Consider the following 17175-nt stretch of genomic DNA (forward strand, 5'->3'; position numbering starts at 1 on the left):
TTTTATTTCTGCACACTGCTTACAGTTGTATAGATCATCAGTAGCAAACTGTGGAGAATATAACATAAGAAAAAAAATCCAGTCCATTGCATTATTTTCAATTTGCATGTGAAAACATTCTGTGTACATTATTTCAAAACACACAAGGAACAGTTCTCACAGCCCTGCCTATTAATGAATGGATGGGAATGAATCTATATCATCTATTAAATTTGCTGAAAACATGTTACAGTGTACACTGTCAAAAGAAAGGTGTTTTCTAAAAAAAAAATCACACTCGTTTCACCGTCCGTGAGAAATTAAGAGCAGGATGGCAAAGGGTGTTTACACAGGCACTTAGCCAGGAAACTGTGTTTTCCACAGATACAGTCATTCAGGGAGCACATCTCTGATTTTCATGAGCTCCCTCCCTCTGCTCTCATACCCCTGTAATTATATCGAGAAATCTATCTGTAGGTGAGAAAATACATACAGTTCTGCACAATGTATTCAAATGCTGCCTCTTTCCTTTAGGTAAGTGCTACCACACTGAGGCCATTTGTAGGAATTTTAAACAGCAAGATAAACAAATGCAAACCCCTTAAGGAAACACATGAACTGCAGTATAGTTTCACAGTGAATCGTTGCCAAAAATCTGTGTAAGAAGACTATAATAGAATTCTTTATAAATCTTCTGTGAAATGCAGCCCTGCTTATTAGCAGGCTTGATGGAAAACCTGATGAGATAGAGAGTCTTTTCACTTTATTTGTATGTGCTTTCCTGCATCTTAAGTTGCAGCTTAGGATCCCTTAGGATCATGTGAGGCTAGGTTATATATTAGAGAGCTGTGCTATAGTGCTGTGAGTGTGTAAGCCTAGCAGCTGGGTAGTGTTATGGTTGCTGCTTTCCTGTGCTAAGCTGATTTACTTGTTTAAGGTCTGACCTCATCATCCTGTCAGTATGGATTCCCACCTATACAGTTAGCAGCAGCTTAGCATCGGCTTGAAGAGCTTGCAGTATATTAATCAGAAGAGAGAGGGAGAGAGCTACCGGTATTTGTTCTTTTGTTGTCTTTTCTTAAGAAGAGGAGTTGAAACACAAGAGATAACAAAGAAACCATTTCCTTTCTAAAAGAATAGGCTTTTGTCTTTTTTTTTTTTTTCCCTGAAAAAAATGTCAGTATCTGGGAAGAAAGAGTTTGATGTGAAGCAGATCCTGAGGCTCCGCTGGAGGTGGTTCAGTCACCCCTCGCAAGGCTCCACAGGCACGGGGGGCTGCCATCAGCAGGAAGGATATGAGCACAGAGGGACACCAGTTCAGAACAGGTTGAAGAACCACTCTCGGGACAGAAATGGGCTGAAGAAAAACAGCAGTCCTGTCCACCACAATATACTGGCACCCGTGCCAGGTCCAACCCCAGTGCACCACCGATCTATTCAAACCTGGCATCATCAAAATCTCATAGAACAGCTTCGGTCAAATGAGGATATTCCCAAAACAAGCACAGAGGAAAACTGTGTCAAAGAAGATTCAAGTAAAACCACACAGGAGTTGCAGATGATCACAGAAGAAAATTCAGATGAATCTGCAGAGAGGTAGGAGTTTTAAAGTCTGCACTTAGAAAGCCATACTTCTATCCAAGTTATTCCCTAAAACTGTCTTTGTTTTTAACCAGAGTTCCTTACTGCATTAGTCTCACTTTATATATGTGCACACCCACACTCAAATGAATAGGAACACACTCGCATTAAAAAAATGAACAGGAACATTGTCATGAAATTTTGATCTTTGCTTAAGATACATCATTTCATAACTATTCCATAAAAATAAAATCTGCCAGTTTGTCAAATTTTCTCTATCACAGTTTACAGCATATTAATTTTTTGGTCTTGATTTATTATGTTTAGGTGCAATGAAAAAATGAGCCTTCTGAAATATTGTCCTCATTCTGACTTTATCAATGGGTGCAACTTTGACAAATGGGAACTGCTGGAGGTGCACAGTCTGTGTGGTTGCCATCGATCTGTCAAATTTCTCACTGCTTTTTTTTACTGCCTTCTGGACAAGTATAATTAACCTTGAACTAAGTGGAAAGGAAGCATCATTACTTGCTTTTTTTAAAGGTTTATTTGAAATCACTTTACTTTCACAGCTTGTTCAGTATACTAAGACAAATACTTTCTGCAAGGTCAGGTGAAAAAACATTACAGCTATGAGACCATAAAGGTGTAAGCACAAAGGAAGAGCTATTTTTAAGATGCTAATACAGAGAAGAAAATATTAATACCAGTTATTCAATTAAGCATACCTTTTAATTTTTTATTATTTTTTTTCAAAATTGATGTCACTATTATTAGCTTATACAACAACAATTTTGCCCCACCTTGGACTCAAATTATGCATTTGTAATGTGATTATTTGCACCATTTGATGAGATTGCCATCAGTCTTTGGGAATAATTTAGGTTTCTTACATTGCATTTAAATACAAATCTATCTTACTTGAAGTTATAGTTTCTCTCAGTAAAAACAAAGCTGACAGTTTGTGTATTTTTAGCAGTTATTTTTCAAGTCATACATCTGGTGTAGGGAACATCTGCAGACTGAACAGAAAAAAAACGCATTCCAAAATGTCATTTTGAAAACAGCACTACTAGTCAATATGTACTCCATAAAATCATTACAGAATAAAATGAGTGAGGTAGGAATGTGGTAGTTCTGTATGTTTACTAGTGTACTAGTTTGTAATGTGTAAGAAGCATACTCCTAGTATAACATTTTGAATGACAGTACAAATTTCCTGGGAAAAAAAAAAAGTAAATTTAGGCACACCTTAGAAAGAAAGTCAATTTAATTTGAAGAAAAACAAGGAACACTGAATAATCAAAATAAGAGTCTATATCGGGTGAAGAAGGTAAAAAAAGTGTAATCAATTCAGTTTGGAAAGTAATAAAGCAATGTCTTCTAAAATAAGATGTGACATTTTCTCCAGGTATATATAAACTTTCTGCTACAACTTCATGAAGTTTTGTGCCTTCATGTTCATTCAAATTTAAGTTCTTCTCTTGAGCTCTTCAAATTTGCAGCTTTTAGAAAAGTTTTGGGAATGTATATATCTTATAATATATTGTTATATTCAAATAAGTGTTTTTTCTGTACAGTTATCAGTGAAAGCTTGTTATGCATGTTGTAGGTTACAATCTATCTTAAACATACACCTTAAAAGGCTGAATAATGTAAGAAATTGTTTAGAAAGTGATTCATGACTATAAATTTCTCTATAATTAAAATTTTATTTCAAGAAAATAAAATAGATCATTAAAAACACCTTAACATAGCTCCAATTTCTTAAATATGTACCAAAAGAAATCATTAAGTAAATCACCATTCTCTTCCCCTATAGCATCCAGCACAGACCACACACGAATTAATATGCTAATTAATTGGGTAGAAATGAAATACTGAGAAGAAGAAATAAAGAGAAGCAGCCTTATACCTATCTATATCTAGTTGCTGGATATATTTTCATCTCTTCAGAACAATGCCTTATCTTGTACCTTTGAAATGATCCTTTTAAATCATTTGGGCCTCCTTTTTCTTTAGAAGTTCCAGTCACAATCAATTGTAATCAATGGGATCTGCTAGTAATTAACACATCTGAAAAATCAGGCATTTGCAGAATCCCCTGAGTCCATCTTCGTACACTATTAAAGCCACTGCATAATGAACTATACAATTATTGCAGCCATATGCTCTTTCCCATTCATACCTGAGGACACCAAAGACAATCTCATACAAATTTGCCTTTTATTCTGTAAAAGGAATCGTATCTTCAGAGTGGTTGTCTCTAATCCAGCGAGTTTACCTCTGCCTGTAGAAGTCCCATTCTTAGCTGGACTCTAAAGCAGGACACCGCTACATGTCACTTGGACATTGAAAATAGTTAAAAAGGATAGAAAATCAGGCCAATAACTCAATCTTGAGCAGACTATGAAAGCAATTTCTACTAGCAGCTTAATGCTTCCTACGAAAAAGCTTTGGAAACATGAAAACAGTATTCTCAATTTCTTCAGGAAAAACTTGAGATGTCTTTCTCCAGAAACCTCAGGACTTAACGCTTTCAGTGATGCAGACATAGCACCCTGGGGTTTGATGAAATAAGGCTTGTTTATTGAGAAGGAAAGGTAAAAAAGAAAGTTCCAAACAACAGTTCCATTTTGAATATGCTATCATCAATACACTTGTTTCTGCTTTCTTCAGTCTTTTTTGGTACTCCTGTACCCAAATTAAATAGCGCAAGACCTAAAGAAACCCTTCTGACCTACAGGCTTGTTCCTGAATGATATCCTGTGACAAATGACAGACAAAGTAAATGAGGGCTTAAGTGACCAAAACTCATTAGTTTTGTAGTAACAGCAGCCAGTTAAGGTGTGACCAACCAATAAATGCTAGGTGCATAACAGCTAAATAAATTGCTTATTGGCACAAGGTTAAGTAAAGCCTCCCAGCGTGCCTGGGGACTGTCTTATCCAGTGTTGCTAAGAGAACATACTCAACAGGTATCAAACAGTCTTCTAGTAGCATCTGAAATGACGGGCCTTGACCTGTTATAAGATCCTTATGGAAGTTGCATCTATAGTTTTGAAAGAAGCTGAACAGTGGACAATACACATTTCATTGACCTAGTCTGATTCTCACCAATCTACTCCTTGAATGAGGATTGGGACCTTTTCACAGGTGAAAAACAGAGAAACTAGCTAAAATCTGAATAGATACCAAGTAATTTTGTTTATTTGTACACTGTATTTCCCACTATAAAATATTATGGTATTACTGGGATGCTCAGAAAGCTAAACCCACAGAGTACAGCCATGCAAATGAAGGGCAAAAACCTTCAAAGATTTTAGGTTTGGCTTAAAGTAAGTAGGAGCTTAAGTGAGCTCTGAAAGAATGCATGATAAATAAACCGTGAACTGCTTCTGGTTCAGAAGGCATGGTTGTGGATTTTTGTGCACTTTAGCTAGTTGGTGATCATCTCTGATCTCCTCTAACTGTCTGGAATCTTTTGAGGTTCAGGCTTCTCTGTCAGGGAGACCTTGAAGCAGTTCCATTTCTTTCAGAGAAAGTGATCTGGCAGTGGTCCAGAGACATCAGCAAAAGCTCAGAGGATTTGATTGCTAGATTTTGTTTGACCATCGACAAAAACTTCGCTTGTGTGCAACACGTGAAAACACACTTGTGCACACACAAACTGAAAAAGCACTGATAGCTCCTAATAAGAAGAATCCATGATATTGAATTACCTTGATTACTTCCCCTGATAAAGTTTGGACTCACAGGCATGACTGTATTGACCTTTCAATATGAGCACTATGCCTAGTATTTATTAACATTATGCTACATTGCCACATCAATTTATGCATGTTTGCTAGGAGATGTATTATGGTTCCATAAGTACACTATTGAAGACTATGTGTGCTGGTAAAGTATGCGTGTACCTCTTTTCCTAGTTGCCCAAAGGCAGTTAGATTACAATAATGAATGTAGCATCCATTCATCATTTTTCTCTTCTGCATTTTTTTCTAATTATATGGCTGAAAAATTGCTGACAAACTCTAGTTTGGTTGACAAACCCTAGTTTTGCTAAAGATACATGCTTTCTAATTTCCCATATGAGACAAAATATACTTCTAATTAATTTTAATAGAATCTTTTGATGTCATAATCCAAGCAGTCAGTACTGATGTACATGGAAACAGATATTTGGGAGGAGTATCCTCTTAATTGAGGCAATGCATTTTCTGTAGTGACTATTTATGAAGTTTGGTTATTTTGATGGCTCATCTTAAGACATGAAAACTCCTCTAATTGTCTTTGGTTTTTTTTTTTTTGGTTAGCCGTATGGAAATAACTAACAGACCATTTCCCTTACTGTCTCTGACATATACATATATACACACATACATATACATGACTATTTCAGACATTATCCCTTATATGAAGATTTTCCCTGGAGTTCTACTTTTATTTCCAGTAGCAGATAACAGCCTTGGCTCACATTCCAGTGTGAAATAAAGGTACCACACGGAAAAAATAACCCTTTAATTGTTGCAGTATCCCAGAAAATAATGAACAGGTGGAAATGAATAAATCAGCGTGCAGTGCCTGACCTAATTTTCTTGCACATACGATGCCATTTTTTTGATTAGCTACTGTGGCACAGATCAAGGACACATGCTGTCATGTTTCCTTCTGTTGAGCACTTTTTTGGGGAGAGCCATTACACTACACATTCATCATGTCCTCTAAAGTTTGTAAGAGATACTCACTGAAATGATGTCTGCTTAATTTTTCAATACAAAAGATCATTTCCGAAAAAGAAAACAGGTGATAATTTTCCTGGTGAAAATGGAACATATGAATTATTCTATGAAACCACCGGTCAAACCAGATGGAGAGGGTTTTTTGCATTAAGAGTACAGTTCTGGGTATCCAAATAAGCAGAGTCCTACCACTGATTCACGAGAATGACTGATAATGAATGACAATGCTCTAGTAAATGGAAGGACTACGATGTTTCCTTTGCAGAGAAGATGATAAAGCGCTGCATTCAGAGTAGTACATCATGACACTATTTTCCCCTCATGAGTAAGAATTCAGTTTCGTGAACCATCTCTGATGCCTAAGGTAAAAGTTTAGAAATGATTATTCCTAGTCTCACATAGCAGCAGCCTTTATTTTTAAATCAAAACATAACCGCTCTGATTTTATTTTCACTGAACTTCCAACATTTTGGGAAAAAAGCTTTCAAAAATCTTAACTTTAACAAATAAAAGGTTTGCAAACATAATGAAGAATACTGGACATTTAGTCAGACGGCATGTCAATCCTATGGCAAAGTGGGATCAACTATATTTAGATACTTCCTTGGTTATCTGTAGTACAATTTAAGCTCATTATTTCCTTGATCTTTCCCCCATGGATATAGATAGCATATTGCTCCCCTTATTCTTATTCCCACACTATTCTTCTTTACAGCATTCATTTATATGTTTGAAAATTGCTATAAGTCTAAAGAGCTGCAATTCTTGCAATCTTTTTTCAGAAATCCTATGCTAGACAACTATGATAATTTTCATTGCTCTCCTGACTTTTTCCAGAATGTCTGTACTTGCAGTACTGTGGTCAGGTCTGGATATGTTCTGGTTAAAGCCTGACAATTCTAGTGTAGAGGGCAGCATTACTTACATGTCATTCTGACTAAAAATTTGTTTGAATATCCTGCTCAGTGGTTTTTTTGTCAACAACATGGTGCTATTGCTCATGCCTGGCTTGTGATTCATGTGAAACTCCTGACCCTGTACCAAAGACCAGTTCCCTAACCTTCTGTACATTTTTGCAGTTATTTGTTCCTAAATATAGTACTTTGCACAAATAAATTCCATCTTATGTTTATCAGATAATGTCTCCAATTTGCTGAGTTAATATTCAGTTCTGATCCTGTGCTCCAATATACTTGCAGCTCTTCTCAGCTTGGCATGATCTTCAGTTGTAATAAAGTTCCTATCAAAGCTTTCTCTTTTTCCTCCTCCTTGCAAGTAATTTAGAAAATTTGTGAAAAGTCATAGTGGAACTTCAGTGGAAAGTTCCTTAGGAACTGTGGTGGGTTGACCCTGGCTGGACGCCAGCTGCCCACCAAAGCCGCTCTATCACTCCCCTCCTCAGCTGGACAGGGGAGAGAAAATATAATGAAAGGCTCACGGGTCGAGACAAGGACAGGAGAGATCACTCAGCAATTACTGTCACGGGCAAAACAGACTCGACTTGGGGGAAAAAAATTAATTTAGTTTATTACCAATCAAATCAGAGTAGAATAATGAGAAATAAAACCAAATCTTAAAAAACACCTTCCCCCAACCCCTCCCTTCTTCCCAGGCTTAACTTTACTGCTGATTTCTCTACCTCCTCGCCCCGAGCAGCACAGGGGGCAGGAATGGGGGTTGTGGTCAGTTCATCACACGTTGTTTCTGCCGCTCCTTCCTCCTCAGGGGGAGGCTCCTCACACTCTGCCCCGGCTCCTGTGTGGGGTCCCTCCCATGAGAGACAGTCCTCCATGAACTTCTCCAGCATGAGTCCTTCCCACGGCTGCAGTTCTTCACAAACTGCTCCAGCATGGGTCTTTTCCACAGGGTGCAGTCCTTCAGGAACAGACTGCTCCAGCATGGGTTCCCCCGGGGTCACAAGCCCTGCCAGCAAACCTGCTCCAGCCTGGGCTCCTCTCTCCACGGGGCCACAGGTCCTGCCAGGAGCCTGCTCCAGCACGGGCTTCCCATGGGGTCACAGCCTCCTTCAGGCATCCCCTGCTCCAGCATAGGGTCCTCCACGGGCTGCAGGTGGAGATCTGCTCCCCCGTGGACCTCCATGGGCTGCCGGGGGACAGCCTGCCTCACCATGGTCTTCCCCACGGGCTGCAGGGGAATCTCTGCTGGGTGCCTGGAGCACCTCCTCCCCCTCCTTCTTCACTGACCTTGGTGTCTGCAGAGTTCTTTCTCTCACATACTCTCACTCCTCTCTCCTGGCTGCAATTGCTGCTGCACAGTAACTTTTTCCCCCTTTCTTAAATCTGTTATCCCAGAGGCGCTACCACCATCACTGATGGGCTCGGCCTTGGCCAGCGGCGGGTCCGTCTTGGAGCCGGCTGGCATTGGCTCTATCAGACATGGAGGAAGCTTCTAGCAGCTTCTCACAGAAGCCACCCCTGTAGCCCCCCCACTACCAAAACCTTGCCACACAAACCCTATACAGGAACCCAGTTTGATTTAGCTTCCTATTTATCAGTGAACCATTGATAATTACTTTAAAAGTATGATTTCAAACTAGTTTTGCACCCGTTCCATAATGGTTTACTCCAAACAGTACTCAGATTGAACTTAGTACTATCCGATATGAGACAGTGTCAAATAATATTCTGATGTCCAAGATATAAATGACAACTACTTCTTTTCTGTTCTCCATAATGCCTACTACAGCCTATTAATGAAGGACTTCAATTTATTTTGACTTGTTATTCTTGACAAATTCTTGCTGACTGTTAGTCTTCTCTTTTATCTTTAAGTGCTTAGAAACAATAATTATATTAGTTTTACACTGCAGAATTAGGCAAGAAGTAAGAGCCAGGAAAAGAAACTATGTTTCTGTCTTGCGGAGAATTTTTTGGTGTGTTTAATACTTATAAAAATGTAATATATACTTCAGCAGTGTATTTTAAAAAGATGATTATGGCATTCTGCTATGGATAACCAAAATGCTTCATTGCTACCTCAAGGACAAGCAAAAACTAATTGTCTTCTAAAGATGACCTTTAACTAAAGGTCAAAATATGAATTTGGAACTGGAGACATTTGAAATGGGTTATTTAAGATATTGTAGCTGATTTCCTCTCAGAAGTGATGCTTGAACAGCTCATGTGGCCTTTCAATGCTTTAGCACAGCGGAAGAGCAGCTTGCAGCAGGGGAACGAGGGTGACATTCTAGGCAATAATGGTTGATGAACACCCCATTGACAGCACTGAGATGCTGCATCTGCTAGTGCCGGAGATTACTTTAGTTTTACTTACGAGCTGAACAAAGGCACATGTAGCACATGAGATAATTGGTGACATTAAGCTGAATTTTAATAGCATTTTATGGAAATTCACTCACAACTGGTTGAAAAATGATAGGTGAGAGCAACCAAGAAAATTTTCCTTTGATATCTAATGTTTTCTAAGTGTAGAAAATTTGTGAAGTTATAGTAAGTGGCATCTGATGCAAGATTAAAATCTAAGAGGAGAATTACCTTTTTCCCAGAAGCTGATATTTACAAGGAGGGATAGGACTTTTTAGGCAATGTGCAAATGTAATGAACAGTGACCAATGAAGTCATTCTGATTAAACAAATGCTGTTGCCTCATACAAGAGGTCTCAGTACAGCAATTAGAATCAATATGTCCCAAAGGCATCCTCAGCAGATTTTATTCCTACTTTCTTCTTCTATTATGACATCTTACGAGGAACTTGAAAGGCAAAAAGTATATGAAATTAAAGTGGGTTGAAACAGTTCTTAAAAAATAAAGGAAGAAGTAGGTTTGCATTTTGAAATTAGTTTTGTATTTAGCCTGTGGAAGGAGTGGATATTTATTCAAAGATTTTTTTTCATAGGTACATAAGTAGAATCATAGAATAATTTAAGCTGAAAAGGACCTCTGGATGTGATCAAGTCTAACCCTGTCCCCCCACCCCCCACCAAGAAAGCTATAATGAGAAATAATATGACTTACTAAAAACACACAATATTTTACAGGCTTACATTTAACACGCATAGCTTTCAAAGATGAATTATTACAGGCAAGGGGAAAAAAAATTTAATAGTAATCTAAGAAACTAGGACAATTCTATTCATTTCAAAACAATTTCTTTATGATTCAATTATCTTCTCATTTCCACTCCACACAGCTTGCTCTCAGCAAAGACAGCTGTTAAATTACTTTTTAAAGAGTTATTACTGTTCTTAAAATCACTTCTTAATGTCTCCAGAAAAAGTTAAGGAGATGATTAAACACATGCAACCAATGCAGAGCAGTTTTTACAGATATACTGAGCATATGCAATTGTAAGACCAACAGGAAATCATATGGTTGTTGAAGCATTCTTGGAAAAGGGGGAGAGAGTTTGCTTGATTTGAAAGTTATAGCTAGACAGCGTTCTGAAAGAAATGAACAATTTATTTTCACCGTTGTTTTGTGGCTGAATTGTTTACTTTGAACTATTTGAAATACTGTGATGAGGAACATTACTAAATCTTTCACATTTAAAGAAATAAAGGGATTTGTTTGTTATAGTCAAACAGCTAAGCCCAATATATACCAATTTAGTTTAGCTCCTTTCATTCTACTAGAATAAAATAATGATACTATATTTAGAGAATGACTATATCATGTGATAAGATAAAGAATATGTCTTGTGTATGGCATACCTGTAGGTATGCAGGCTAAATGAATACAAAAATGAAGCTGAAGTACTGTCAAGATTCCCAGAAAGACCTTAAGGTAAGTATAGGAAATAAACTTAAAAAATAATCTCTAAAATAAAGCTATAAACAAAATTTCCTCCTCTGTGAAATCAGACTCCACCTCAGTGACTCTATCGTCAGATACACTGGCACGAGGACTTCCCACACAGCTCTGACAGCAAATCTTCTCCCTGTCCACCCCCTTCCCTCCTTTTCCAAGCAAATGCTTAATAGTCAAAACTCAATTCAAAGCTAATGAAAATAGATAGAACAAGACCTTAGAGCCTGGCTCTTTCCAACAATTCTGCCCATCCAATAATTATTAGCTTAAAACATCTTTCACTTCATTCTAGTAACTGTTTCCATTCTATACGATAAGTCAGGATATTTCACTAAAAGTCTGTCTGCTGCTCACAGGTAACAAGAACAACAACTAAAAGTATTTAAAGGAACACTCTACCTTGTAGCCATTACTTCGTTTGAGGTTGAAATGTATGTTACGGTACCTAAATTACTACAGTTTTAAAATGTTTTCTCAGGAAATAGGTACTGTGTTCTCATGCTGTGTTCTATAGTTGCACGAGGCTGCCTTATTTAGAAATGAAGCAGCACATGAAGAGTATATGATTAAAAGTTTGCTTCATTGTTTTCTCAACTAAAATCCATTTAGGCTAAACAAACATTTATCGGAAAAGAAAGCAATGTCTGATACCTGGTTCTTTCTTCAGCTTTGCTATATATATTTTGAAAATCATTGGACAAGAATCTAGATATCTTACCTGTATATTAACATTTGATTTAATCAAATTCAAGCTCTCTCAGCCAGCTTCTAGCTTTTTAAATACATGACTTTATGACTAGTTGCATTACAATCTGAAAATCAATATCTATGGGTTACGTCTCAGATTTGTTGCTTGCTTCTGATATAAACTCAGAGAAATCACTTAGCCTCTTGGTATCACAGTTTACTCATGTTAAAGATAGCATTTGATATCTATTTTCCTAGGGACACAATGAGAACTGCTCAGTGTTTTCAAATATCATAATTTGCCTGCAAACTGCTACTAAAATGCAAAGTGGAATGCATGTACATTATGATTGACAAATTATACTATATAGTTGCACAGTTTATCTTCTCATGATAATACCATCACAAAAATCAAACTCTACTACTTTAGAAGTTTCCTGTTACAATAAACAGTAGAGACCACCAATATACTTATAATAAAATGTTTTGAACAGCAAACAAAGGGAATACATTTGATAAAGTGGACAGCCACTGTGACCATTTGCTATGCTTCAGTTTACCTGATAAATTAGAAGTCAAGAGGAAGGGAGATATTCTTGCAAGAAATGAGCATTTTCAAAGCCTCTTCATTTTAACAGAAGTCGAGAAAATGAAGAACCTTTTTGAACCGGGCAAATATACCTTGATTTAAATGGAAATTGTGAGCAAACCACTAAGAAATCCTAGGAGTTGGAGAAAAGCTATTTTAAGCTATTACATACGGTTTGCGTTGCTAGGGAAACATCTTTTACAGTGTTCATTTAGCACAGATGCTCAGGAAAGCTCTGTGTCTCCATGCCATACCATTTCAGAATGCTTCAGAACGTGAAGAAATAGAGATGCACATATACACACGTGCAGACAAAAATATCTCTGTAATTTTATCTTAGTCATGTTCTGTGTCTTTGGTGGAAGTTAGTTCTTTCCATTTCTGCCACGACCACGGTGATACAGCTTTGTACATTTGTATTTGTACAAAAATCACAAAAGCTTTGTAATTAAAACCTCTGTTTCCAGGCTGAGGATATTTGTTCAAACATTACCTTCAGTTCTGATCCATTTGGATTCATGTTTTAGATAGTCATCTATTTAGAGCAAAAGATTTGCCTTTGCCATATACGTAGTGAAAATGCAAGGAGAAAGACCAGCTCTGGTGACACCATTTCTAGCCCACCCTTTTGACCCTAGGACAGATATGACTTGCCAAAACATATCATATACCCTGCTCCATGCGTGCCACAGAGTTCTGCATTCTCCTTTTACCTCTTCAGTGCCCAGGTAGGTGACAGCCTGGAAGGAGTTGCAGTCTGCCATGATCAGAGACACACCTGCCTCTCTGTTGAGCGGGCAGGAGGGCTCAGACCCTAAGCATGCCACTGAGCCTGAAAATGTGTGCTGCCTTTAGTTTTCTTTTTCAGAGAGCAACAGCTCCATAAATTTAGAAAACATAGGATTCGAATTACTGAAAAAGAATTACTTTTTCAAATTTTGCAATATTTCAGTCTCTCGGTTTTAAGAGACCTTGTTTAAAATTTGGGGAATGGCATATTATTACTCTATACCATTATCCACTCTTGGTGCACTCTCAGATCCCACTACAAAGCGAGTGCATTCTCACTGTCTATCCAAGCAAGGTACTTCAAAATTGCATTAAAACAATTCATGAATTCAGCCATGTGAGTTGAACCCCTGTGCAGAATGGACCTGCAAACACATGCAGAATCACATGTTGGGGACACATGTACATGCAGTCACATAATAGGTATATAACTAGTCTTATGAGTATCCTGCAAGCTCAGGAAGCAGCTTTTGAGAGTTTTATTATTGGACCATATGGTATGCCAGGAACCAGTATTTTGAGTACTAAACTTCTAAATCCTTGAAGTTTTACTTACAATTTAACAACGTTTTGTAGTTTGAAACCTCCTCAACAAAATTAAAAAAAAAAAAGCAGAAAATATTTTTTTAAGAAACCATTTTTTAGAAAGCTAAAAATTAAGCCTGTCTATGGATGTGCTATTGAAGGCACCCCATAATGTGCTATTAAAGGCACTTGACTTTCGTTTATTCAATAAACGATAAATATTCTTCTGATAAAGAGAATAAAGATATACTCTGAACAAAAAATATGGTGTTCTACAGTTTGAAATTACGTTTATAATGGATATATATTGATCTAACCAAACATTAATAACTGTAGAACCCAAACTTGCCAGTATTGCCTATTTGTGAACCATAATGTTATTTACATATCAGAGGGTAATGTAAGAAAAAGAAAGAGACAGCGGGTTAGAGATTTGTACGGTCTTAGCACTACCGAAATAGGTTTAGGCTAGGCAGGAAAGAGGCAGAAACTGATTCTTGCTACAAGGTCATTTAATTGGAGTAATGAAAACCATCAGTTATTTTGAACATCACAACTACAGCTTTCTGCAGAAAGTTCTCTGTTTTGTCCAATACACTGGAGAATTCTGTTCATCTTTTCTGGGTCATGAAGTGTAATTCACAACATATGTAAACACTGAACTACGATTATATCAAGAGTTTTAAGCCAAACATACCTAAATATCTTTTAGAACAATACTTTGTAAAAAGCATTTAAAGATTAAAATGCTTGTTCTGAGTCATGATTTTCATGACTGTCTCACAGAGGACATTCACAGAAGATTGCATCCAGTCTATCCGGCTGTCGTTCAGTTTACAGAAAACTACATGTAAAGCCAGAAATTCCCTCCTATGCCATTACTTACACTCTCCCACCCCCCCTTCTGTGTGCTAGTACAGTGGCTTAGGATGGACTTTTGATCTTTCTGTCTGAGATGCTTGACCTAGTAAAATCATCCAGCAGTACAGCCAACTCAGTCTCTTGATATATCTTGTCATAGTGGATTTACAAGCAGTGTAAGAGAGCTTCCTGGGAAGTTACAGCGTTGTGATCGTGCAGGAGCCAGACTGTTCAATCAGAACACAACGAAGCAGTGAGAAAGGCACAGAAAGGAACAAGGTTGTAAGTCAGGACTAATTTTTTGTCTTAATTTGTTTTTTTCATTGACTTAAAGGATCCCAAATTCTTCTATAAAAGGAATTCAGAGTGGCTCGGTGTTACAATATGCCAATGAAGTTGCTCAGCATGAAGATCCCATGGGATGCCACAAAGCAGCAGCGCTTATATGTGCCTCTTACTTCCTCATTCAATAATGTAGCTCAATTACTAGTTAGCTGTTTAAAGTGTCTTTATACTTTTTCACTTTGTGTTACAGTGAATTTGAACCTGAACTTAACACAATTAGTAAAAGAACAAAGTCAGGACCAGAAGGACAGTTTGGCCTGCTCAGTGAAGCAATAAAGCTCTGGTATATTTACTAGTAAGCTACTGAGCTTTTGTTCTTCATCTGGAATCTGAAAATATTTTCTTATATATTTTAAACAATACATCAGGTTGGTACCTCATCTTTGAATTTTCACAAGTTGTTTTCTTTTAAGTCTCTACAGTTCCTAAAACATCCTTTGTTGTTTTTCCCCATATGTCAAACCATTAAGTGAAAAGACTTATTTCACTTTTACTGGCTACTGCTGTGACATTTCGTAAATCAATTGATAGTAAAAACCACAAATTTTTACCTTTTCTAACAAATATCTTCCAATCATAACCATATTTTAAAATTATTTTGGAGAATAACATAGCTGAAATTTCTAATTGCTAGACTTCTAACTTCCTCATCTGTTACTTTTTCATTCCATAAACTGTTGCTGAGGTCTTTTTGGTTTTCCTATACCCCAAATACTCTCTCTGAAATGCAAGACCGATTTCTGATGTAGATTATTTGGAGGAAAGACTTGCAATATATTAAGGTGATCTGTACGCTCCTTGCAAGATAGAAAGGTAAGACCCCAGCAAGGAAGGGTCCTGACCCAGAAGCAACATAAATATAGTTTCAGCTTTGCCTGTTCAATTTAATACATCAAATTTCTCATTGAATTTGGAGGGAACATCAATTTTATTCAATAAAGAGGTGTTCAGCAGACAGTGTCTAGCAAAAGGTGAGCAGCAAAGGCTGACCTACCCTTAAAACACTTGATTAGCTCTCATTTGATCTTCTCGCTGGTGGAAACATGGTCAGTACGAACACAGTAGAATATATGTTATGATATTGCACAAAGATTAAACAACTAATAGCAGTTTTCTACAGTCATAAGAGAAAACTGTGTGAGAAACCGAGCAACTTCCCAAAAGAGTAGTTAGAACATAATAATTTCCAGAGAGGGGAGTGTCAATGCTTTCAGGACAACCTTCAAACATTTAGATGGGAACAGATAAGTGTTTACATTAATCTGCTTAAAGCCTTTTTACTCTCCAATTGAAATCCTCATTAAGTGTATTATTACCTCTTTCCAATTTTTTAAATTACCAGGAGTCATAAGATCATAAGATCACAAGATCACAGGATTATTTGGGTTGGAAGGGATCTCAGGAGGTCTCTGGCCCAATCCCTGCTCAAAGCAGGGTCAGCTGTGAGATCAGCCCAGGTTGCTCTGGGCTTTATCCAGTCAGGTCTTGAAAACCTCTAAGGATGGGGACTACACAACCTGGTGAACAGTCTTAAGGCATATCTTGTAGTATATTTTCACTGAAACAATACACATTGCAAGCAACCTAAATAATCAATTCCTTCTTAAGGAGGCAGAAAACAAATCTAAGGAAAGATTTGGTTTTTCTATCAAGATTAGATATGATAGCATACTATCACATGCTTCATTTAGTTACTGTTATATAATAACCTCAGCAAAAGTTGTAATGCATATTTTATTAAATAAACGTGATTAAATCGCTCTGTTATTTTTTGTAAGTTCACATTATAATGTAATTTTGCCTCCCTCCAGCCTAGAATAGTGAATAGTACAGGTACTCCAGGAAAAAATCTGTCATAATAATACTATAAGCAATATTTTCCACAGTTCATATCAGTTCCACTTGTACTTTTCAGCCTTTCTTTATTTTTCTTTTGATTTCATATACTACTTTTATTTAGATTTCATGTTTTTATTTGAGTTCATTTACAGTGAGCTGACATTGAAACATACTCTGACTTTTTGGAGCTGTTATCACTATTATCTGCCAGGAAGAATGCCAAGTCACCAATGGCATCAAGAGTACAGGTTTTCTTAAGACATGTTGCCAGAAATAGTGTTAAATACACTTGATACTGTCAAATAAAAGTAGACCTAATAGCCTGTCTGTAAAGGTTGTAAAGGTAATTCTCTTTCTGTCTTACAAAGATGCTATGAACTCATGAATAGAGGTTTCCTCAGTAAGCAATTATTCTAAGTTGCTGTCTCAAAAACCTACTTTTCTGAGCAA

At 37.1% G+C, this 17175-nt stretch overlaps 1 protein-coding gene across 1 annotated transcript in view; it reads left to right on the plus strand.

Annotated features, from left to right (window-relative positions):
• The first annotated feature begins 1153 nt into the window (after positions 1–1153).
• The window catches only part of KLHL4 (kelch like family member 4), a 44188-nt gene continuing 28166 nt past the window's right edge, over positions 1154–17175 (plus strand). Inside the window, exon 1 of the mRNA XM_050901789.1 lies at positions 1154–1575. Coding sequence (XP_050757746.1) covers positions 1154–1575 — 422 coding nt within the window. The remainder of the gene's footprint in view (positions 1576–17175) is intronic.

The sequence above is a fragment of the Gymnogyps californianus genome, chromosome 9 (assembly GCF_018139145.2).
Source record: "Gymnogyps californianus isolate 813 chromosome 9, ASM1813914v2, whole genome shotgun sequence".
In the NCBI taxonomy this organism is placed as follows: domain Eukaryota; kingdom Metazoa; phylum Chordata; class Aves; order Accipitriformes; family Cathartidae; genus Gymnogyps; species Gymnogyps californianus.